This window comes from Crotalus tigris, unplaced genomic scaffold (genome assembly GCF_016545835.1).
Source record: "Crotalus tigris isolate CLP2741 ecotype Arizona unplaced genomic scaffold, ASM1654583v1 scf7180000023677.1417738, whole genome shotgun sequence".
Taxonomy (NCBI): Eukaryota; Metazoa; Chordata; class Lepidosauria; order Squamata; family Viperidae; genus Crotalus; species Crotalus tigris.
In genome coordinates this window covers 1347865-1373960 of record NW_024100113.1, presented here as the reverse complement: position 1 = coordinate 1373960, position 26096 = coordinate 1347865, and the positions used below count along the sequence as shown (strand labels likewise).

The 26096-nt window shown below is 38.4% G+C and overlaps 1 protein-coding gene across 7 annotated transcripts in view; it reads left to right on the top strand.

The window, feature by feature from the left end:
• Positions 1-994: 994 nt before the first annotated feature.
• Positions 995-26096, top strand: part of LOC120297712 (metabotropic glutamate receptor 8) — a 552386-nt gene continuing 527284 nt past the window's right edge. For 6 of the 7 annotated variants that reach the window (XR_005553869.1, XR_005553867.1, XR_005553868.1 and 3 more), the window contains exons 1-2: positions 995-1332; positions 23396-24253. Coding sequence is in view for 4 of the 7 variants with exons in the window: in XM_039320663.1 (XP_039176597.1) it covers positions 23744-24253 (510 nt within the window). In the remaining 3 variants the exon portion in view is untranslated. Of the gene's footprint in view, positions 1333-1609; positions 1911-23395; positions 24254-26096 lie in introns of those variants that run through there. The other variant, XM_039320662.1, reaches the window with a different exon arrangement.

Sequence of the window (26096 nt, the reverse complement as noted above, 5' to 3'; positions counted from 1 at the left end):
CCCCTCCCCTTCTTTCAGCATCATATATTGCGAACTAAAGCAAACGAAAACCGCTGCGGAGAAAGGAAGTACCTTATTTCCGGAGATAAATTAAGTAAGAAAGATTGAAATACACAAGAGATCCTTGCGACAGTTTCTCATTTCCAACAACAGGGAGCGCATTCCTTCAACCTTTCGGGTAAAGCTCACCCCACGCAGCTGAACAGTTAGCGCTCCTTAGGGTGGGATCCTTCTTAACAAAGTCCACTCTCCCCAACTCGGAGACCACCCCAGGGAGAGACGCGACGGCCACTTCAAACATCCACCTGCAAACTTTGATGGACAACTAACCCGCAGCGCACCAGCAGCGCCGTTCTTTGGTTTAGACTCTTCCGACTTCCCCCAGAATGACCACCTACCAGCTGAACGAAGCTCATTAAGACGCGGCGGGCGCAGAGCGGGATTTCGATCGCAACTCGCGCCGTTTTTCGCCCGACCTATTGATACGAGTCCTAGCGTGCACACCTGACTCTGGGGAGTCTCCCTCCTCCCTCCCCCCTGCGGTTCCTTGCTTCTTTTGAATGGCTCGTCTCCATTCAAGAGAAACCGCAGTTAACACCCCAAGTCCGTATTAGCCCCATCTGTTCCTCGCTGCCTCCGCTCCTCCCGCCGAGTTCCCTAATTAGCTTTTTCTGCCTTGGAAATCAAACCTGATGGAAACACTTATTTTTCTGACCGTTGGCGGTGTCAGAGCGGAATAAGGAAAACGAGAGAGAGGAGAAGCAACGGGTGCTTTGCAGGAAAGCTTTGCAGGAGAGGAGGCAAACGGCGCAGGAAGAAGTGGTGGTGGTGGTGGGGATACGAAAAAGCTGCCGTGGTTTTACCAAACCATAGTCAACGTGGGGGGAAAAGATGAGGATAGTGTTTTAATACATTATGAGTTGTTTCCTTCCCCTCTCTCGTTTTTCAAAGGCTGCGGCATTTCAGAAGTGTTCAGAACATTCAGGGTGGCAATTGTCCTAATTTGGGATTGGAGGGTGTCTGTGAATGTGCGTTGCGGAAGGGGGGGGGGAAACAGAGAAAGCTTCCTATACTTTTTTTTTCCCCCTCAGCCACGGTTAGGCTGAATGGTCTGATAAACGGGGATTAGGACGGGACTTTCAAGACAGACCAATAGCTGCTGCCTGTGGGAGTATTTGTTATTCACATGGAAGAGACTCGGGAAGCGCTGCCTGGCTTTCAGCACCAAGAACAGCGACAAGTGAGCTCCCTTCTGTCCCCGCTTCGGAAGCAGGCAACGAGCGTGAAAATGGAGCGCCAAGGAAGCCCCCGCAGGGCCCGTCTGCAGCCCGGGTGAGTGAGCGGAGCTGCGTGGGGTCAGTTCCCCCCTCCTTCCCCCAGGCCTCCCGGAAAAGCCGCAACTTGAAAGCGCAAGCATCAAGTTGACTCGATTTAGACTTTACTGACTGGCGAGGCGCTGGGGGAGCGAGGCAGACAGCCAAGGTTTCCTCCTTGGTGCTCGGCAGATTCGCAAAGAAGGAGCAGGGCCGAAACCTAAGTCCGAGAGTCTCTCGCGGCCGAGAACTTTGGAAGGTTTAGGATGAAGCTGTGGAGAACTAGGTGTGCGCAGAAAGCGGGGGTCGGTCTGCAGATCCCCCGGATCTTTGCAGCAAATCTGGGATCACCCTGCCTCGTCCGATGCTCCATCGAGGGAGGAGGCACTCACTCGCCGTGCGGAGGGTGGTGGTGGTGGAGAATGTGTGGAGAGGGGCGGGGAGTAGATCTGAGAGGGAGGCTCGTGGACTGAAATTACCTAATCCCCTGTTATCCGGGCGGCGGCGTTGGCGTCTATTAATTCCATCACTGACCTCCGCTGCTACCGGCAGGATGGAGCTGTGTCTAATGCAGATCGAAAGGGGGGATGTGAAGAGGTATAATGTGTGTGTATATATGTGTGCTTGCATAAAAATGCGTATGATCCCTTCTGGTTTGGCTGGGGTGGGAATGCGGCGGGGGAAAAAATAAGGGGAGGGCGACCCGGGAGGGGCAGAACAAGCGGGAAGGCAAGTTTCTCTCTTAGTTAATAATACCTTGGCCGCCAGGACGATCGGAATACCTTGTGTGTGCGCCGGACTTCGTACAGCTTTGTGGAAGAGATTCAAAACCCGGAGACTCTTGAGGAAAAAGACATTGGGCTTTGCCAACAGGCAGTGATCAAACAGGCATCTTGTGTTAAGGGGGAGGCAGGACTGAAATTCAAACATCCCAATTTATTCAAAGGAAGGAGGGGGGGTATTTCTCCTGTGCTTATTTATGGTTTTCCACCGCACTATTACTACCTTTTGATTTTTCTATGGTTCTGTGCATTGGAAATGTTCTGCTTGGGTTTTTCCTTGATCGGAGACGACCTATCCGTTGAGCTTAGTCTGGAGTAATATTTACATCTTTCCCCGGACGCGAATTTCCACACGGTTTGCCCCAAACTTCCCTGGGGTTTGGGAAATCCGCCCAGTACAGTTCTTCAGGATTTAAATGTAAGCAGCTCCCCCTACAACATGTGAGAGGAGAGAGAAACGGGGATAGGTTTGCTCCCTAAAGATTTGTTCCAGCGATTAGAAGGGGGGGGGGAACAGCAGGAGGAAATATTCTTAGGATTGGCATCTGGTGTCTCTCGGCATCAATTATAAAGTTGGATATTTGGTGGGTATTTTAATGTCAAATTGTGGAAAACATGACTGGAGCTCCCTGAGGACTACTGCACCAACTGAGTCCTGGGGCTGGTGTTTTAGAGGAGTGGGAAGTGAAGACATCCTCCTGAGGTTTCTTTCACTTGTAAATAAAGAATCAAGCTATTTATAGAAGAAACTCAGAGGTGTCTGCTAAAGGATTCTCAACCTTTGTGGAGATGTCTAATGTGTCTGTATATTTGCTGCAAATATTTTGAAGTAGATAAATGGATCACACTCAACACATACACATATACACCAACCACATCAATTAATTAAGAGCAATTATATATTTTAGAAGCATGCAGAGTGAATCAAATAATCAAGAGCAATTATATATTTGAGGAGCATGCAGGATGAATCAAGACTGATATATTTGTCTTTACAAAGAAGTTCCTCATTCTTTTTTTTTTTGCAGAGGGTGGGGAGATGTTGAAGTTTTAAAATTGTTACTACATGCTTATGTAAAGATTAATGTGAATAAAAATAACATATGGTTCTTGATTTAAGAAGAAAAAACTGTGTCCCTTGTGTATAAACAAAGATACAATTACTCTTGCACACTAAACACTTAAAAATTAATAGCATGCTATGAAATATCCTGTGGATTTTTTTTTGTTGTTGCAAAAATGGACCAAATTTTGTAATTGCAATCTGACCATTCACATGCTGTGTATCTCAATGGCAGAAAAATAATGAAAAAGCACTGCCAACAGTTCAGTAACAAAATGCCCAAGCTATATTTGTACTTACAATCTTTCAATTAGTGTTGTAGTGCCTTAGGAATAGAAGGAAGACAGGTTAAAAAATTGACAACAGAGGGCTCTCTTCAGAGCAAATTTACTATCAAGGTAATAGCAGATTTTTATGCACTTGAATAGATCACAGTAGTGAAAGTATGCTTGCAGCCTGAATATTTTGGCTTCCCATACCTTAAGCAGAGGGAGTCTGAAGCATGTCCCACAAAATGCAGTAGTATGTACTTGCTGTTGGATGAACTTAGGTGATGGGCAGAAGGATTACCTAGAGTGAAAAAGGATTCAATTTGAGAATTAAAATGCTTTAATACCATATTTTAATACAGATGAAGGATACCTAGGTGCCAAGAATGAAAGGCTGACAAGTGGCTTCACATTACTATAAGTCTTATAGAAAGTGGAAATGGCAGTTTTTGTACAATGAAAGAAAATGTTTCAAAAGTTGGCAGAGCAAAGGAAGATTAGTTTGGGTAAAACTGTCAGCCAATAACCGAAGCTGACAGTGACTTGGCAGCAGAAGGCCAGCAATGTTAACTTTGGGACAAATGGGTCTTTTTTCTGTTCCTGAGAATATCAGAAGGCCTAGCCTTGGAAATTAGATTTTCTGATATATTTTTTTGTATTGAATATCTTTAGTTTTCTCAAAAGGATATTCTTGTCAGCATGAGGGAAGCCCTCTTACAAGCTTAGACAGGTTTTTAGCTTTTCTGAGCAGAGTATTTTAGGTCACTGCAGCAGCAGTCTGTTGTCTATGCTAAGAGTCCTCCAGGCTGTTTTGCAAAGTCTGCTTGGATTTCATAAAGACATCAAGAATGTGAAGCTATAATGCCAAGCAAACTATATTTGAAGGATCAATTAAGCATGGAAAAGAACTTTGGCGTTCTCCTTTTACTCCTGTGTTCCTAATCTAATTTGGAATTCTTTTAACTCTTACCTAAAACACATAAAATCTATATTTTATGTAATCTGGCATGTAAATATGATGGTATTTTCAGTTGTGGGCCAAGTCAATATTTGTAAAATAATACGTTCAGTAATTTTAGCATGTGTGTTTAAGACACACATGAGAGTTGAATATGCTTCACCTGAACTGAATGGGCAACTTCTCATCTTTGAGATGCTGCTGTATTATAAATCCAGCACCCAGTCAGTACAGCCAATGATACAGGAAGCTAGTATTTGTTCTACAATCGTTAGTTTTTAATCGTACTATATTGGAGCTGCAAATATCCAGACAGTCACTAGATGGTAGCAAAGAGATACATGAAATCTAAATCTGTCCAGATTTTTCCAGATGTAGATGCTTTATCTTGGTATATATTATTTATTTATCAAACTCTTACATTATTCAGCTCACCTAAGTGACTCTGGGTGGTTTGCAAACATATTAACCTATTATTTTAAAACATAATAACATTCCATACTAGAATTCTGTAAGGTAAATAAATTTACTACCCATATCATGCAAAAATTAAGGGTAACATTTTACCTCAAGTGACTCAGAAAACAAATGGTTGATCTGAAATTTGCATCCAGGTTCATATTCTTAGCCATTCCATATCCTCAATTTTTCATTACGGTATTAACTTTTATAAGGAAATATGTAGATATAGTTACAATATCTAGATTGCAAAAACTGAGCAACTAGTAAGTGGCAACTACTGTATGTGCTTACTTCATCTTACGTCATTTGGATTTTTGCATCTCAAATTTGGCAGCCCTGATATAAATAATTCATTCAGTAATTAATAATAGGATGTGTAAATAATTACATACAAGAATTAAGTAAAGCTGTTCTTCTCCTAGCTGCACTCCCTAATGAAAGAACTACTGTTCAGGTAAAGATTTGGAGCTTCATGAAAGCAATAAATAAGTAATTGCTTATGGTGACCGTGAGGCAGGTGAGGTTGCTACTGGACACCACCAACCTCTTGAGATGCAGGAAGCTCTTTTGACATTACAAAGAAATTGAACAACCATCCAGCCTTACAAAGAAGTAGAACAAACAGTTTTATGAAGTGGTGAAATACAGACTTATGTGAAGCTAAAGCTGAAAAGTAGTTCTCTTCTTGAAAGTTAGGTGAGAAATGATTGTTTGCAGTTGTGTTTTGGAAAGAACTCTGGGAAAAGAGTTTTAAAATTGCCAAGTTTTGTTCCTGGAATCATATTTGTTTATCAACCTGTATAGCAGTCTTTTCTGTTGTTGGGAGAATGTGACTTGACCCTTGACTTTACTCAAACTAGGACCCTTGGATAAATATTACCACCAGAATGATTTTAAGTGAACCTCTTGCTCTACTATTGCCTATTTGATTCATTCCCAAACTAACTAGTTGGAACCTAGGCTTGACTGAAATGTCATGGTGCAATGTGTTGTGGGAATCAGATTTACAGATTTCTTCTCAAAGCAGAAAAAGCAGTATGAGAAAAAAGTTTCCTCTAATGATCATTGTTAATGAAATGCTCCAGTTGTTCTCAATTCCAGTACTATTTGATTCTACCTATGGCTGGATAGGTCATGGCTCATATTGGTGTATGTAGTAGTAAGTAGAAGTATGAAAATATATTTACTTTCAATTAAATAGAATTTGGTAGCAACTCAAAAGAAATGTATTATTATCAAACAAGCTTTTCCAGTTTACAGTCCATTTTATCGTATTAATCTTGATGCAGAAATATATGAAAAAAGATGATTGAAGTGAGAATATAGGTCCTCTTTTTAAAAATTGAGAATGGCTACAGCATTTGAAATTTTTTATTCTGTTGTATTAAAGATAACAGTGATTAACAGAATTATGGTCAAGGCTTTTTCAGCTGTATCTATAGGAAGTGGATAAGGGCTGTTTTTATCTAACATCTAGGGGACACCCTCCATAGCTGGGACGCATGAAAATGAAAAGAAAAAGATATGACACTGAACTCTGATAATATAAAAGTTTTCTGGGGAGAAAGTATCTATGGGAGAGCTGACAGTTTGCCACTATTAGAAGAGACAACTCTTACAGGTATGGTATGATCCAAAGAATAATTAACATAGTTTTGAGAACCACATGTCCATAAAAATTCAAGCTGGAAAGATTAATACAATGAGCAAAGATTTGGAGCAATTCTTTGTTAAACCTGTTTATATCATTTAGGACTTTGTAGGAAGTGTAAAAGGGAAAGCAACAATAAACATGACTATATTATGCATATTCATCCAATAAAACTGAATGGTGAAAGAAGGGGAGAGAAAAAGAAGTGCTTTCTTATGTAGCATACTGTTGAATTCAGTCACACAATGAATGAAAGCCACCAGCCTGACCCATTTTTAAAATGATTGAAAATATTAATGTAGGAAATGCATTTTGATGCCCATTATTAACCCCAATAATTAAGGAAGCAGAACTTATGCTTGCAGATCTTGAGAGACAATTTCAAATACAGAACTCTTTTTTAGTAGGGTGTCCTCCATGTCTAAGCATGGGACAACAATTTGTGGAACAACTTTTAGCACATAGAATCATAGATCTAGAAGGAACCCCAGAGGTCTTCTAGTCTAACCCCTGCTGATGGCAAGACCCTTATAGCATCCCAGTCATAGGGTTGTCCAGTCATGAAAACCTCCAGTGATGGACCACCATCAATTTCTGGAAGCAATGAATTGTTCTATCAAAAAATGTATCCTTAGTTCTAGGTTGGATCTCTCTTTAACAAGCTTACACCCATTGCTTCTTGTCCTGTCCTCTAGTGCTTTGGAGAATAAGTCAATTCCCTCTTCACTATGACAGCCCCACAAATACTGGAAGACAGTTATCATGTTCCCCCTAATCCCTATCTTTGATAGGCTAGATGTACCTAACTCTCTCAACCATTTATCATATGGTTTAACCTCCAGATCTTTTGCACATAGGATTGCATATTTGTATATTCTCTGAGTCCTGATGGTGCAGTGGTTAGAATGGAGTATTGCACGCTACCTCTGCCCACAGCTAGGAGTTTGATCAGGCTCAAGGTTGACTCAGCTTTCCATCCTTCTGAGGTCGGTAAAATAAAGACTGTGATTGTTGGGGGCAAAATGCTGATTTTGTAAACCACTTAGAGCAGGAGTCCCCAGCCCCCATGCTGCGGCCCACTATCAGGCCACAGCTTGTTCACAACTGGGCCATGTAAGTGATGAGCAAGTGCACACATGCAAAGTTCCACTTGCACGAGCAGTGGGCAAGCACACACATTAGAAATTCCAATCACACAAGTGGTAGGCTTTTTGAGTGGAGCTTCACCTGTGAGCACAAGTGCCCTCCACTCTCAAGCATCCTCTGCTCGTGCATGGAGCTCAATTCGAGTGAGTGGAGGGCTCACGCACCAACCACTTGCAGCAATAGATCTGTGTACAGGCGTGTGCTTGCCACACACACACACACACACACACACACACACACAGACACACACACCACATCGTGCTGTGCTGCCAAGGTGGAAAGAGACCACTGGCTTAGAGAGTGCTGTAAAGCTCTTTGGGGCAGTATATAAGTCTAAGTGTTACTGCTATTGCTACTGCTTTGTATATTCTTAAAAAAATGGATTGACTGCTTGATTCAATACCAAACAATTTGTTCACCTATAGAATCTTGAACAACTTGGGTCAGGCTAAAAGAATGGCTGTATTTATACAACATGATTAATTTGTCATTGAGTTTACTCATTTTTTAAGTTTATATCAAATCTTGAACTACAAATATAATGATTAGGCTGGGTTTTCACAACATGCTAAGCCAGAAAAAGCAAAACAAGGTGAAAACTAATCAAGCTTAGCCATGTCACCTAACTGCAACTGATGGAAATATAATTGACACAGCTTTGAGCACTGTGTGAATGCAACCATTTCCTCCTTTTAATTTAAAATAAAACATTAACACAGCCAGTCATATGGATCTGTTGCATAGTATATAGCCTGACATTTATAAGAGAGCTAGTAAAATATAACAACAAAACTAAAACATAAATAAGCTAGTTAATATCGATAATTACAAATTCATAAAGGTTATATTTTGTTTAGAAAAGAATTAGGATCCTCACTTGCACTCTTGCTACCATTGCTACTAATTCTGATTAGTATTCTTTCCTTTCCATATATACAAAGAAATTTAAAAATTTCACTGGATATACAGTACTGTCAGGTGCAAGAAATTAGGAACTAGGAGAGAGTTCAAAATGAGTTTATTTATTGTTATTTATTTGTTATACAAATGAATCTGATCTACTAACAGTCATGGCCAATTGGTGCCAGATAAAACTCAACGGATTTCAATGAGAGTTGGATGTAGGTCTCTTATGGGGGCATGGTGACTAAAAACTTACATTTGACCCCACCCCAAGGCTTAGTTGGATCATCTCCAACATATACTGTTGAAATATCCTTCCAAGTATGTAATTTGTTCAGCAAAACGTAGTCATAATGCTCCATGTTTGATGGGATCTAATAGAGGACTACTTTGGGCTTCTTCACTAATACAATTGTTTACTCAATAAACATTCAGCAAAAATATATACATTTATTATTTCTAGAATTATTTTTGCACTTTCAGGTGTATTTTATAATGACTGTGCCTATGTGAATGAACAGACATTCTACTGCTGGATAAAAAAACAAAATTAATTTAGCTGCAAACACTATAGACCGTTCCTTCCAATTCACTCTTTTATTCACATCTATGAGATTTCAGGATCCCTACTGGGAATACAAATTTCAGGAATCAGGTCTCAAATGTTCACAAAAAGTAATTAACTGAATAAATGTATAGTGCCCTAATGTGTATTGAAGTGTCATTCTTCATCAACATAAGGTTTTTTAAAAAATACACCATAAACAGGGCAGTTTCCTTGTTCATTTAGCTTGCCTTTATAGTAGCTGCCTCCATGGACTTTTGCATTTTTGATTTAGACCAGGATAGGAACCTATTCCCATTCCCACTTATACCCGATTCCTGAGAATTTAAGTATAGATTCTGGAACCTACAAAACTTATTATCACTTGGTAATGTTTCATCTGACAAAAGTGGGAAATACTGAAAGTACGAGGTTCAATGGTATTAGTATTTGTTTTAAATTAAATCCAATCTATTTTTAATCATGTTAAAATTCACTTAAGTTAGATTTAATTACATTTAGTTTTCAGCCTGGATCTGCCCTTTTTTTCTTCCCTGCTCCACTTTTTGAAATATGTCTTTCATCATGCAGTCAAGAATTGTACTTAGCTTGAACAACAACAGTAATAAGGCAACTGCAATTAACATTTATGATAGTGTGCTTTTTATTTAAGTGGGACATGCATATTACTGTCACACCATATTTTCAATAACAGGTAGTCCTTGACTCATGCCTGAAATGGAGTCTGCCCATTACAGAGGCTGCCAAATGAATGCTGCAGCTATTAAATGAATCCATTGTTTGTTATGGGATATTTTTACCCAAAAGTGGAAGTAAATGCCAGTTTTCGGCAAAAAATTGTAAATTGTGATCCTGTGACCAAGGTGCCTAGCAAACAGCCATAAACGTAGGCTGGTGACTGAGCCCCCAAAATTCAGTCATGTGACTGCAGTGGGGCAGCAATTGGAACTTCAGAACTGGGTTGCAAGTATCTTCTGGGGTGTCCATCAGAACTTCAAAGGGTTACTAATGTCAAAGACTACCTGTAATTGTGATAGAAAAATAAGATAGAAAAATATATTTTGCATGAATCTTGGCTTAACTAGGACTTCTATAATCCAAGCTTTTCTTTTTTCCCCCTAATTATTATTATTATAAAATTTGGTTCTTTGCTCCTTTCCTTTCTTATTAAATCCTTATGATGGGATAAATCTTGGGTTTGAGTCTTTTATTATACTTTTATTGAGCCTTTATATTTTATAACCGAAACTAAAGATATTAACTCTTTTCATCTTGAAATATTTTAAAGTAAGAATATATTTGAAGCAGATTAAATAAAACATTTATATTTAATTTAAAAACATGCTTCCATTGGCATTTTCCATTTTTAAAAGAAATACTGTTGGAACATTCAGATTTTAATGTACAAATGATCAGCTTTTTTATCTATCAAAAACATTACCAATTTTACATTCTATTGAGAATCAAAATGTATTACTGAACCGTGTGGCCCGAATGGGCTTGACATTTCTTTAAAATGTAATTGAAAATAATGTACGTGGAGTGGCTGGGAATTACTATTTTCTTTCCATTTTCATTTAGCACCAGGGATGTGCTAAATCACTTTGCAGAATAAAGACATGAAGAGCTGGAGAAGAACTTTGAAGCATTAAAACTGCTTTGGGCTAAGGGTATGTTCTTTCAGATACCAAAATTCCTATGAAATATATTAATTTCATGACCTTCTTTGGTCTGAATGTCAATACTTAATTATGACAGATATATGGAATTCTGGACTATTTTGATACAAATCTTTCAATTCACCTGAAAGGGAGATTTTGCTCTATTTACAATATTGAAAACTAAAAGTATAAGAAGCATCTTCTAGGCAAAAGCCAAAACCAAATCATGTCACTGGCACATTGTGAAGCTTAACTTAACAAAGTAAAGTGCAATATTTTTCATGTTGTATAGTTCCTACTTTTGAAAACCTACAGCAAAATGAATTAGGTTAGCTCATTGTGCATGCTAGAAAGCTGAAATTGTCTCTGCAGTATCTAGAGTCCAAACAGGTATAGCATGTGAAAAATTCCTACCTGAAATTCAGCTGGGTAAACTATACACATGATTTATCATGATGTATGAATCTAGAAGTTCATAAATCACATAAGGTAAACAATTTTTTAAGGTTCAAGAGTTATATCAGGACTTAGAGTAGTTGCTGGAGAGTCAAACTTTGAAAAATAGTGAGTAAGCAGAATAACATCTACATTTGATTTCATTTAATTTGGTCACAGTGAGTCGTAACACTTAAATGACTTTGGCTGATCGCAAAAAAGCAAAGCAGTATCTGGTTAGTGCTAGGATAGGACACTACTAGAAAATGTCAGAGCTATATATTGGGAAGTTAAAAAAAAATCTAGGAAGATCACAGTGACAAACATTTTTATATGTTGCCAAGAAAAAAATGGGCATGATCATGAAGTCACCAAAACCAAACCACTTGAAATTTTTACTTTTAATACATGTTTAAACTTAACGAACATTAGATAGGTATACTATTGGAAGGCTGCAGAATACTATTAGGTAAATGATGACATCTCTGGAAGTGATGTGACTGAATATTTTGTTCTACTTTTTTGGCATTTTCAAGGAGTTTAAGCACTGGTATGAGAGCTGAAGGCTTTTGGGAGGTTAACTGTTTCAATCTCTATCCTTAATTTGGGAGGAGTAATAAATAATTTATAACTGAAATGTGGCAGCACAATCTCAGGATACTGGGGCTTCATAATTATGCTGTATGCCCTATGTTATCTGTTGGATTGGGTGAGGTGCATGCTGGTTATCAATCCATCCATGTTTATTGATTTATTTATATGCCACCATTCCATGGTCTCCAGACCATTTGCCAGATTAAACATTTTATATTGAAATGATATACATATACAACATTCCCTTAAAGTCTATCATCCCAAACAGCCACCCATCTTATCAGTTATTGCAGATCCTCTGAAACAGAAACATTTTGACCATACAGCAGAAAGTTGATAAGTAACCCAAAAGGGCCACTATAGTGAATGGCCTATAAGTTTATGATCTTTGTGCATGTTTCTTCAGGTCAAACCTGCATGAAGGAAGTACAATCTGACTCTGTGTATCCCTGCTTGCATAAACAATGTTCCTGAATGAAACATGAATGCATGTGATGCAGTCTTACATTAATGACAAAGCATTTACTTTCTAGGTAGCAAATCTTAGTTTTTATTATTTGAATTTTTAATACCAGAAACAAACCTGAAAAGTGTAACTATAGTGGATGTGTTGCAGATGATACTTATCCTTTTTATGGTAATTATAATTTATTCCATTATTCTGGGTTTTCATGACACATAATTAACTACACTGACTGGCTTTGCACAAAACACTGAATTAAAATGTGGTTGGTTAGTTTTTAATCCATTGTGTCAGGTTAGCACAGCTTACATAGCATTGGGCTAGAGGGATCAATGATATTTTTCAGTGTCAAGCACCTGGCATTCAGATAAATGTAGAAATGCATTTTTAAGATAAATTATCTGTGGCATTTGGGCATGGCTGGAACTGGGCATGCATGTGACTAGCCATCCCTTAGAGTATTTAAAAAAGATGGTTTGAGGAAATTATCAAGCCAGATAAAAGGGTGCAAAAGTTTGCTTTTCTCCAGTTTTCTAATGGTATTACGATACTCTGTTGTAACAGTGTTGAATTCCATTCAAAATCAGTGCAAACGGAAACATGAGTCAAATGCAGGCTTCAGAGGAAGTCAGGCAAGTCAAAGGAAATTCAGAAATTCAGCATTCAATTTTCACTTTCCTATGATAAAACATGGGATTTGATTGATTATGTGCCATCAGGTTGGTGTCAACTCCTAGCAACCACATACATAGACCTTCATTAGGGAGATCTTTGCCTAATCTTCAGGGCTTCCAAGAGTGCACCCATTAAGTTCATGCACCTTTCTGCTGATCACCCTCTTCTCATTCTTTCCTCCTTTCTCAGCATTACAAATGTATGAAAATGAGGCTTTCATATAATGTGCTCAAAATATGAAACTTTGAGCCTGCTCATTTGGACATTGAATGAGAACTCTGATTTCATTGGTTATAGGATCCATTTGCTTGTTTTCATAGCTATCCATGTTATTTTCAAGAGTTCATTCTTTCTATCTTGCTTCAAAATACAATTTTATCTTCCATAGAATACCATAGGAAAAAAAAACATTGCTTACCCAAGGTGATATTGGTAGGCATAGACACATTACATTTTCCAAGGCATTTTTTGCTAATTGTCTGTAGTATATTTCCTAACAGCTGGTTCCTTTACTGCTGTTATTTAATCATAAAACATAAAAAATACCAAGTTTTAGGAAATCATCTTGTGAAATACTTTTGTATTCATCTGAGTACAATTAGTATAAACAAAATTCCCAACAATCCTCTCGCCAAAATGAACCAAATTGTTTGCATGGAGCTAGCGCTGCAATGCATTATTTAGAGTCCATTAATATAAAGTACACTGGCGCTGACACTGGCGACTTCTGTAAAAAGTAATGAGGTTGTAATAAGAATAATGATGAATCCCATTAGCCTCCTTTCCTTCTTCGTATTTGCATTGTCAGTGTGGAGTTACATGCTGAGCATAAACCTGTTAACAGATAAGTTTGGGAAAATATAGTTATCCCTGCACATTTTTAATTGTGTTCAGTTGCTAGTATCATCACAGTATACTTAGGACTGGAATCTTTGTTCTGTATTTGTTGATTATCAGTCCTTGTTTCCTTGTAACAAATATTTCAACTTCCCCTTTTATACTATAATGTTTGATTTTCTAATTTAATAGGTAAATAGATTAACCATCACATCAAATGGCAAACTAATCTGATTTTTTTCTTGCCTTAGTCCTGTTCTCTCCCCCAATCCTATTATTACTGATTCAAGTACTTACAAATAACTAAAAGCACATCTGCACTTACCCATAACTTCAGCTTGAAAACTCCTAGCTCACAATTATTTACTGATATATCTGTATGATGTAATCCTCTTCAGGTTTGGGGATTCAGTGTGGAAGTTGTGTTTTCTATATTTTCCTGGAAAAACTTTGCTATCTTCATGACAACTGGGATCCCCCGACCTCTTTCTGGTAGATTTCAGTTACTTTGGGCAAACTGTCTCTAATCATTGCCTTCTTACCTCGATGATCATTTTAGTTGAATTGTTAGACTGGTAGCAAGAGAGGAGCACCAATACCACTATCACTAGAGAAAGCTTTCTTATACATGTGACTTTGTTGGATTTCTACATCTTCTTCTCCTGGTCAGTTTCCTCCCTTGTTTCTCTCAACTCTGTCTTTTCCTAAAAATGAGCAGTTGAGATTGGAATGCCATATTATTATACTTCAGGAATGATCAATTGAAGACAAGGGCAATCTAGTCAGCTTCTTCCAGTTTTGTGATTCTATGTATTAGTCAATAGACGCAATAGTGTTTTTAATATCTACTGAATCTAAACAATGTCTTTGAAAGAGCATCATAACAATATTATATGTTTCTATAATATTCTTCCTTATAAACATAAACATGCAATTAGTCCTAAAAATGCAGAGACATTTTTAAAGTTGTATGCGATTACTGGTTAAAACTTTTGTTTTAAAAATAAGTGTCCTGTAATTTGAAAGTATAGGTGAATTAATTCAGATTTATAATAAAAGGGATCAGGGTTGGTTATGAAAACAACAACAAAAAATAAATAACAATAAAACAATATGGAAAGGAGATATTTGGATTTGTAACCTAATAAGTCAATATTTTTTCATTTGTCTAAATTTACTGATAACAATGAAAACAAATATTTATGAAATTATTTCTCTGTTAATTGCAGGAGCACATATGATTGCATTTGTATTGCTATAATATTTAATATTAATCAATAGAGCAAAAGTGATGTGAATGAGCCAGTGAATATAATGAAAGCTTTTACTTATTGCATGACATAAAGAATATAACAGTAATTCAGTGTAATGTAATTTTCATAACATTGTAGTATGACATATTAAAAATACTCAGCCATTCATTTGTTTCTCTTCCAGCCAGGTTTTAACTATCAACAAGAATAAACTGCACCACATCTCTCTCCTCTTTGGCAGTAGAGATGATCCTATGGTTTGATGTATGAACTTCAAAAGTATATGTACTATTCTGCTTGTGGGATTTCTTTTTTGTTTTCACTTATAAGCATAAGAAACATTTATAAAGTGTGAAAATATAACAAAATTTCATAAGAAAAATAAAGCACTACATATACATGCATCATAAGGTTAATCATCTACATTGTCAAAGTGAAATGCAATTCATTGTTTTTAATAATGACTTACAATGGTCTGATGTTATCTCTAATTCTGTTGATAAAAATGACACTACATTGAGTGATACAGTCTACAAACAAAACCTTTGCTCTAATGGTAATCCTTAGATTCTGAATATAGTGTGATTACAACCAGTGTTTCAATTATTCAAATGTATGGGTCATGCCTGCCTACCATCTAAATGCTGAATGAGTTATTGGGGCAAATGTATTATTAGATAACCCATGGCCATCATTACTGGGTAGAGTAAAATAGCCACGTCATTTCTGGCTAGGTACTCTGTGTTATTTTCAGCAAGAATCTGAAGATGCAAGAAGCTTTATATCTGATATTTCCATGGCTAGTGGTTTCAGCTCACTGTAAGAAAAAATAGAGTAAGATACACACTTAAATGACAGAGCTGTCTTTTAAATCTCCACTTGTTTTCACAGATTATTTAATATATAGCAAATTATATTTACATATCCAGCAATCATCCCTTTCATTTAACTATGCTATTAGCAAGGCTGACTGGTGGGGTTTAGATACTTAACAGCCCTGATTGGTTTGTAGTTTGAGAGGGGTAATTCCGGCCGAGTAGCCAAAGGAATACAGTAACCAGTGTAGAAATGTTTTCACTTAGTGAAAACACTTCCAATACTCAGACTGCTTTGCAGGAAAATCCTTCTCACTTTGACAGGCTTTTGAATAAATAAATCTTTTGCAGGGTCTTCTTAATTTGCATTTGGAGAAAGCATATTTCAAGTTCCAATCCTATGCACAAGTGCTTGTGAATGAAAATGAATAAGGTTGTATCAACAGCTGTCAGAAATTGTAGTTGACTAAAGGCACTTCCACACAGCTATATGCTTTGGCTCTCTTATCTTCTGAAGTAGTTTCATGGCACTCCAGAGCTCCACCTGGCTATGCTGCAAAGCAGTGCTCTCTCCAACTACCTGCCTGAAGATGCAAAACATGGCAAACAGATCTTGTTCTTCTAAACGATATTTATTTAAGGAAGGCAGAGTTACAAATTCCCTAGCCCCTGAATATTCAGAGGAGCAAACTCATCCTTTGGTATGACTGGGGGGGGGGGGAGAATGTTGATAAGGCATAGCAACAAACAATAGGCTGAAAGAAAAGCCCACTTTGCCACACCCAAAGAAAAACGGCAAAATTTTCTTTTCAACATTTCTTTTAGATTGCAAATTTAATTAACCATGGACCAACATGACTTTCTACCCCCCTGCAATATAATGGAAATCCAGAATTGATACTAATCTCAAATTGGTATAGTCCCCCCCTGTGTGAAAGGGACCTTTCGCAATCAAGACAATTTTCAGAAAAGCAGGGTTTTGTAAGAGATGTTATAAATAAAGCAGCAGCTGGTATAATTATTTATTTATCATATTTGTATTGCTACCCGTCTCACATAGTGACTCTTGGGGGCATACATAATAAAATAAAATACACAAAAACCAATAAAACCACAATTTAAATTAAAAATAAACACTAAGTAAAAAAGAAAATGGCAGCCAGCATACAGAGAATATATAGTTGATAATAATCACAAAATAGGATCCAGTCTACCTACCATGGGATCCCCAGGCTCATTGACAAAAGCATGTTTTGAGGGCCTTCTGGAAGGCTAACGGGGTTAGGGCTAGACTCACCTCAGGAGGACTGATGTTCCACAGGGGGGGGGCTACATCAGAAAAAGGTTTTCTTTTAAGGACCTGGCAGTTAAAACTTTCTAGCTTTTGGGACTTGCAACATATTTCTCTTCAAGCACAAGCCACATGTCCAGAAGAACCCCCAAGTTAAGCACTGGTTCAGTTTGGGGTGATACAAATATGGGCCAAATTTGGTAAATCCCCAGATAGAGAAGGCTCCAAAACCCAAAGCTACTGAGTCTTACCAGTGTTTAGTTTAAGCCTCTTGTTCCCCATCCAGACCAGCTTCCAGGCACTGAGAAAGGACATCAAGAGCATCACTTAACTCACCAGCAATGGAGATATACAACTGGGTGTTATCAGCATACTGAGGATACCTCACATCTCATCCAGAAGCTTCATGTACATATTAAACAGGAATGGAGAAATTACCAAACCTGTGGCTATAGCAGGTGCTGAGAATGAGACTTCTCATTCCAAATCAACACTGAATAGACTAGCCTTGGAGAAAGGAAGAAAGCCAAAACAACACCATGCCATCCACTTCCAATTTCCAAAGTTCAGCCAGAAGGATACCATAGTCGATGTCCAGAGGTTAAGTAGACTCAAACATTACACTCATCTCTCTGCCATAAGAGATCATCCAATAGTACAACCAATACCATTTCTGACCCATACTTGGGTATCAATCCAGACTGAAAGACAAATAAGCTACAGTGTCCTCTGTAGCTTCTGGGCAACCAACATCTCTATAACTTTCCTTACAAAAGTAAGATTGGGCACTGGATGAAAGTTGTCCCATATAATGGGGGGGGTCTATCAATGGCTTCTTGAGGAGAGGTGATCTATTGGCTCTTTAAGCAGCAAAGGGGCAAACCCCTTCCCTCAAGGATGAATTCAACATTGCTAGAACCTACCCACATCTCACTTCCCGGGCAGGGTTAGTCAGCTAGAAAGGGACCTAAAGAGCAGATGGCTAAGCTCACAGTCATCAGAGTCTTGTCCACTTCTCAAATCCAGCAAAGTCAAACTACTCGCAGTTAAACAGGACAAGATTGCATCTCAGAAGGCCTGTACAAACAGCAGCACTCAAGATGTCTCTTATCCTATTTCATCTCACTCAGTTCTTCTGTAGAGCATGGAAAATGCTGGGATCCAAGTCAAGGGAAAGGTCATAATGACCTAAAACTCTCCCCCCATTCCAACTGATGACCAGGCTTCAGCTGTATTGTGCAGCAGTCCATCAGGAATAACCCCCAATTCCTTCTGGAACCCATCCAGGTCCATCAGTTACCAGAGATAGACTGATCAAATAAGTCCTGCCTCTCTGTAGTGAGGGGCAGTGCCAGAGAATGTCATGGCCACCAGGAAGTGATCTGACCATGATAGGGGTATCAAAGGAAACTTCCCCACTTTCGGATCACATTTGCACTGCTCTGACAGGAAGACCAGATCAGGTGTATATAGGCTGTCCTGTGTACGGCCTTAGATAATCTAGGATAGGCCAATGGCTGTCATGGTAGCCATGAAGTCCTATGACACATCAAACCCCACTCCCAAGGAAGGGAGATTAAGTCCCCTAGGAGCACTGCTACACCTGATATAAAGTCAAGGAGCTCAAGCAGGAAAGTTGCTAGGCAGCAGAGAAGATGGTACAGTAGCAACTATCACAACTGATTCGTAGAGCCCAATTTAAGCAATAGAGTCCCACATCTGGCAACTTGGAAACCCAGTTGGGCACATTTCTGAGTGGCAACCCACCTCCCTCCACTGTAAAGCATGCTAGCTCAGCCCTCTTTCCTCATCACAGGTGAGAGGCCTTAATTAATTAATTAATTAATTACATATGTAGTAGTAACAATTTATATTTGGGTTCACTTTGTTAAATCATCAAGTAAAATCATCAAGAGCATTATTTAATTTTAGTTCAAAGTGAACCTAGTTTTTATTATTTTAAACCCTACTTTATGACATAAATATGTTAAGCCATAACTATGGTTTATAAATAATAAGAACTTGGTTCACATTAAATAGACAGAAGTGGTTCATTTAAAAACATGATTTAAAAAAGCATGGCTTGGTGGAGGTATCCTGAAGCTAAATGCCTTTCAGATTGTGGATTTCAATTCTCATCTATGATCTGTCTGCCTGGAGAATCTTGGGAGTTGAAGTCCAAATGCTCAGTCACATTGAGGAAGCTTCTGTAGGGTTTTCCCCATAGTTGAGTTAGTAGATGATGATATTATTGTGAAAACTGCTGTCCTAATTGCTGATTTCTCTCTTGACTATACTTAAATCTGACTCACTCCTAATTTTGAATGTGCAGCTCATAATATGTAATTGGTTGATTCCTGACTTTGCTGTTCTCCCTCTTCTGTATGTCATTAGCCACTGAAAAGGATATCTGTCCATCATGGCATGTCAAAAGAAATGTGGGTTTAACTGTAGGTCTTCTGGTCATTTTTAGGCTCCCTCCTATGGTCATCCTCCTATACCCATTCATTTATAACTTGAGGTGAATAAAGTCTTGTTTTATTCAGAGCAGCCATGTCAAACACAAGGCCCGGGGGCCAGATGCGGCCCGCGAAGTGGTTTCATATGGCCCACGAAGCCATCCTGGAAACAGTGAGGGAACGGCCCCCGCTGCCTTGGCCCTGGCTGTGTTTCTTGCCTATTTTTCTCCCTCCCTCATCTCAAATATTTTCCCATGACTCTGTACTTAGGAAGGAAGAAAGGAAAGAAGGAAAGGAGAGGGAGGGTCTGAGGGAAGTCCTGCCTTAGTTCGGTCCTGTTGCCCTTTTACCATCCCCTTGCCCCCTCCTCCTGGCCTATCCAGGAGTCTCCCATCCTATTGCTAAGGAAGCTTTGGATACCAAGCCGGGTCTCCTCCCATGGAGAGGGAATGGGCCTCCCTCTGACTTTGCCCTCATACCCATCATGAGCAACCTGGCTAAGGAGAGCAAGCACAGCAGCAGCAGCCTTGAGGAGGAGGTAAGTGCAGCTGGGCACCCCCTTGGGGAAGTGGAGCTGGGCTTGGTGCCGTGGGTGCTCAAGGGCCAGGCTGGGCATTTGACCTCTGCTGCCCAGGGCTCTGGGCAGCCCACACCACCATCCAGCCCCCCCACATGGCCTGAGAGGAACGGTGAGGCTCCTCCAGTGGACCATGCCTTGGCACTTGCCCGGGGCCTTACCCCCTTCTGCCAGAGACCCTCAGATTTGTCCCACTCCTGCCCAGGCCCCCACAGGCCCCCTTGATGCAAACGATATAGAGCTGGACATACCCACCCAATAGGCCACACCTATTCCACACCCACCCAGTAGGCCGCATCCACCCTGACCACACCCACCCGGCCGCCTGAGGGCAATTGCAATGCTGATGTGGCCCTCAATGAAATTGAGTTTGACACCCCTGATTTAGAGTATATTAGACTCATGACAGGATATGAATTACAAGCTACATTTTTCCTTATTTCTCTTTCTTTATATGGACAATAAATGCTGATTTCAGGAGGGAATGGGAGGGATTGACTCCTCATTGCAGTATTTTGGTATTTCAGCCTCTTACACCATGTTAATCTTACACCATTTACAGTTTCACTATCTCAGCCTTGCAGACAAACTGTCATGGATCATAGAATTAAAACATTTTAGAGCAGTGTTTCTCAACTTTTAAGACATATAGATGTCAACTCCTTTTCTGGCTGGGAGTTGAAGTCTACACATTTTACAGTTGCCAAGTTTCAGAAACACTGATTTAGAGTGTTGCTGGTTGAACAATATTCTATCAGTATTCTATGGTGAATCTTAGATCACTAGCACCGTGCTTTTTTAGTGTGACAAAAGCAGATTGGCAGCTCAGGACACTCATTAGGGACCAGAAAGAAAAGCTCTTGGCTAACGCATTAGGATAGTGCAAAAAGGGTCACGCTTCCAGTGTGATGCTCTGTTTTCATGATTTGTGGGCACCTATGTGGGCACTCATGCTGATGTCTGTAATTTCTAAGGCCGATTTTAGACTGCACATCTCTAATTTGCACAGCAAATGGAATGTTTGGGAAAAGAAAGATGGATCACGACCTCTGCATAATACATCCATCCTTCTTTCAGAACTCTGAAAAAGAACTTGCTTTCCTGAGGCCCTTCATGGGCCAGGTTTTTTTTTTCTTTCAGCTAATTCACTAAAAAGCTTTAAAGAAAAACTCATTTTTCTGTTTCAACCTCCATTTTGAAGTTATTGTTCTAGTTGTAGCCCAGGGAGAGGAAATGTTATTTCAACTATTAGCAATGACAGTCTGGTAATCTGACATCTTCAGATTTCAGTTGACATTTAAATATATAGTACATAAAATTCTGTTTCCAAAGAGTTCTGAAGCCTACATATAACGTGTTCAAAGTAATGTGCAAAACCAGTTTAATATTAGTTGATACAATTTATTACAATGATGACTTAGATGTTTTATTAAAAAACTAATAGGATAATTTATATATTACTAAAACTTGTGTCTATTTATTTGTAACCTTCAACTGGGTGAAACTAGAATGTATAGGACAACAATTATTGAAACAAAGTAACTCAAATGAACTAATTTATAGAATTCTGGGATACAGAACTCCTGAAGGAATGAAATTAGAAAATCTGTGGCTGATTCAGCACCATCACCCCTTCTGATTACATTTCCCAGAAACCTGTAGATTGCAAGGCACAAGAGAAGATGGTGAATTGTGTATCCTTGCCTTCTTTCCTGCCTACCTCTTGTCCTGGAACTCAATCAGCTGGTGGCAGGGTCTAAAATTGAGTAGCCATTGATTGCTTTGGAACTGAGGCTGAAATTTGAAATCTCTTAATGGTAAAGGCTAGTGAAGGAAGGATAAAAGAGTGGTATTGATGCTTGGTGGTAAGATAGGGTTTAGGAATGGAAGTAGGGTTGCAATTTTCCTTATGGTGCATGGCTCCTTTTGTTCCTCCTTCTCTCAGAAAAATGGCAGGCACTTCCACCAAGGAGGAGGAGGAGGTGACTTCACTGGGGCCCTCCTGAGGATTGTAAGAAGACAAGAAACAGCACAATCCTATATTATGTGGAAAGAAGAATAAAACAAGTTACAAATTGTTTAGTATTAAATAAATGGCCAGTGATTCTTAACTATTTGATTATTAACTGGGTCACATTCTGCTTTTATAATTATACAACTGTAGATTGATGCTCTTTATCTCAAATGCAAGTACTTTAAGAATCTGAATGTAGTGCAGTAAGACAAAATCTACATTACTGTATTGCATCATATTTTTGATGCACCAAGGAGGTTACTTTGTTGGGTTTGAATACTTTTTAAATTAGCAAAAGGAACTTGGTGTTTCCTATAAGATGACATTCTTTAAATTAATATAAATTGAAATAGAAAGGTGAATGATACATATTTCATGCATTCTTGTTCTCTAAATACAGTCACTTTCTTCTTTGATACAGACAATTCTGTTTCACACCACCTCTATTTCATTTTCAAGTACATATTTTGGCCTGAAATCCCAGTGAGATATTTTTACCATATCACATGATACTTCAGTCAAAAACATTTGCACAGACTTTGGATTGCTCATCCTTTTTATCATTATTTTGTAGGTAAATGCAATATTAAAATTTAACAGATGCCATATTAGAGTCCCGGTCAAGAATTAGTAAAAGCTGGCAATTGAATTACATAGTTGGGGAATATGGGGCATGAAATCTGTAGAGTTAAGCATCACGTTGATGGTACACTGGACAGATGGCCTGAATTCACACATGGTGCTAAGCCGTAAGTTATGGGGCTACTATAATGGGTCAGTGAATTATTTATTTAAAATTTAATATGAAACTATGTACAATTTTTGGCTTAATTATTGCTTCTCCGGTTTACCATGAATTCAAAAATTCGTTTACGAAAAACAAGAAAAGCTTATTTCTTATTTGTTCTTATGCCCTGCCAAATGTTCTGTCTAATCTATAAAAGTGTAAATATAACCAAACCAGAACACAGAGCAATAAAACATGGTTGTTTTGTTATTTGTAAGACTGACTTTGACTTGTTTCTAGCTGGTTCTGCAAATCACAATTGGACAAGGTCCAATTTAGCCTGATGTGTGAATGTAATCATTAATGTCAGAGAAAATGAGGGTAAAATTTCAGAAATAAGCTGATATAAAGAAGTAGTACAAATTGCAACATCTACCTTAAGGTAAATTAACTAAACATTCTTTCTTTCTCTAATACTTCAGGAGAATTTCAGTTACAAGATACTATCCAAGGATTTGAATTGGTGGCCTTTTCCTGACTCTGGGAACGCTTACTCTAAGATTACTCTGTAGTCATCGAAAAAACTTGAAAAGTGAGCAAACCACTTGGCATACTTAACTGAAATGGATTCTTTATGTCAGAAACTACTTAAAGACATTTATTAAAAATATCAGCCAACAGCTCATCTTTTCTATCTACTACAAGGTCCTATATTCCGAATCGCTGGGTACTGATGATAGCCTTCAGAAGAGGCAGTTTCAAAATATTCACTACTTCCTGTAGCAAGGAGAAAATCTGGATCTTGGATTGCAATACCATCTTCAGAAAAAATGGTATACAAGGAAAAGCTTCTAGCATCTTGCCATCATTTGTTCCTGCTTGCAGCCAGATTTTGTTGGATAATTCCTATGATACGAGGAACTTATGGCCAGGAATATGCTCATTCCATTCGACTCGATGGAGATGTGATCTTGGGAGGATTGTTCCCTGTCCATGCCAAGGGAGAAAGAGGAGTACCTTGTGGTGAACTCAAGAAAGAAAAGGGAATCCATCGGCTTGAGGCAATGTTATATGCAATTGATCAGATCAATAAGGACCCTGACCTTCTTGCCAATGTCACATTGGGCGTTCGGATTCTAGACACATGTTCCAGGGACACTTATGCTCTGGAGCAGTCTTTAACTTTTGTGCAAGCTTTGATAGAAAAAGATGGGTCTGATGTGAAATGTGCTAATGGAGATCCTCCTATTTTTACCAAGCCAGACAAGATAACTGGGGTAATAGGTGCAGCAGCAAGTTCAGTGTCAATCATGGTGGCTAACATTTTAAGACTTTTTAAGGTAAGTGTATCTTAATTTTCTATTTTTATAAACAGAGGCAGGTATCTTCCACTTATTGCGCAGCTTTGAGAGGGATGCACATGGAGCAGTGAGTAAGGAAGGGGACACACAAATGAACTTGGTGATCCATGGGGTGACAGATGTTGCAACCAGATCACTCTCACATCCGTTGTTAATATATTACTAGCTATGATATCATGCAGCTAGAGTAGTAATATCTGCCTACTCTGGCTGCAACATTTGTCATTCCATAGATTGCCAGGTTGATTTGGCTAATCTAGCTGTGTCCTCTTCTTTACTCACTGTTCCATGTGCATCCCTCCCAAAGCTGCACACTCAGTGGAAAGGATAACATCCCAGATAGAAGTGTACCGAACTTCAATCAAGATATACAATAGTTGTACTCCCTGCTAGACTATATTAACATCTGCCAAAAGTATTTTGCCTCATATATGATCACACCAGTTTTTGAGTAAGGATAGTACTGGGATTGACCATTACTGCTATTTTATAAAGTAAAACCATTATTTAATGTTATGAATAATAATTTATTTATTTATTTATTTATTTATGAGACTTATATACCGCTTTTAAGTGCGAGCAATCTCTAAGCAGTGTACACCAGTAAGCAATGTATATATATATTTACATTGCCCCCAACAATCTGGGTCCTCATTTTACCTACCCTGGAAGGATGGAAGGCTGAGTCAACCATGAGCCGGTGAGATCTGAACCGCTGACCTGCTGAACACAGTCAGCTAAAGTGGCCTGCAGTACTGCACCCTAACTGCTGCGCCACCTCAGCTCTTAATATGTCTATTCTGATCTATGATACTTAACTGAAAGTACTTCATACTTTAAATTTTCTTAAATATCAGGAAGGTTCTAGCAGAAGGAAACACAAAACATAGTACATTATGACAGTGATAATCTAAGCTGGAAGAGAATGAAAAACAGTAATGGGAGAAGCAAAAATAGCAAAAAATGGATTAAAATACAATTAAAATCAGTTGTAACTGCTCATAATAAAAGCTGTAGATCATACTAAAAGCCTATCAGTTGTTCCTAGGAAATTACAAGCAGGATGTAATTGCAATGGTATTCCCTAAGTCATGTTCACCAGCAATTACTCCTTTAAGGGATGACATCTAATAAATCACATATGCAGGTCTAGATTTATGTGTAAGAATATATTTATTATTTAGGAACTATTTAATGGAGTGTTTGGAACAACACAGATACAATATTTTTTTAAAGATATACCTAAATCATGCTGTTAAATTTTTCTTCCAGATAAATGGTGCAGTTCTAACAACTAATTTAAGGCCTGAGAAAATAAAATCTTAATCCATTTCTAAAAATAAAACAGAGAAAGTTCCTAAGGAAAGGAATTCTAAATCAAATAAGAGGCACACAACAACAAAAGTTTCTCTGTTAGTCACCACCCTCCTTATTTCTTAACTGGAAGGTTTATAAAGAAGGAGGTAAGCACTTAAACCCTAAGTAATGCAGAGGTTAAAATCAAATCTTTTGATAATATTTAGATTTGTGTATTTGTTCTTTCTGTATTCTGAACATGGATTTGGAAAAGAAAAAATGGTTTTTCTAAAAGACATTTGGACTTGAGTCTTTTGGATTTTGGAATTGTTGGTACAGAGTTTTGCCTGGAGAACTTTGTTTAGGAACCTGTCATTATAATGAATTATTTAACTGAAGTTAATATAGCTACCAGGTGTTTTAACTCTTATGGTGCAGACAACCTCTGATTAATTATATATTCTTCTAGGCTGGTTTTGTTTAATTACAGAATCGTGGATGATCAGTTGTCAGTTTTCTTATACAT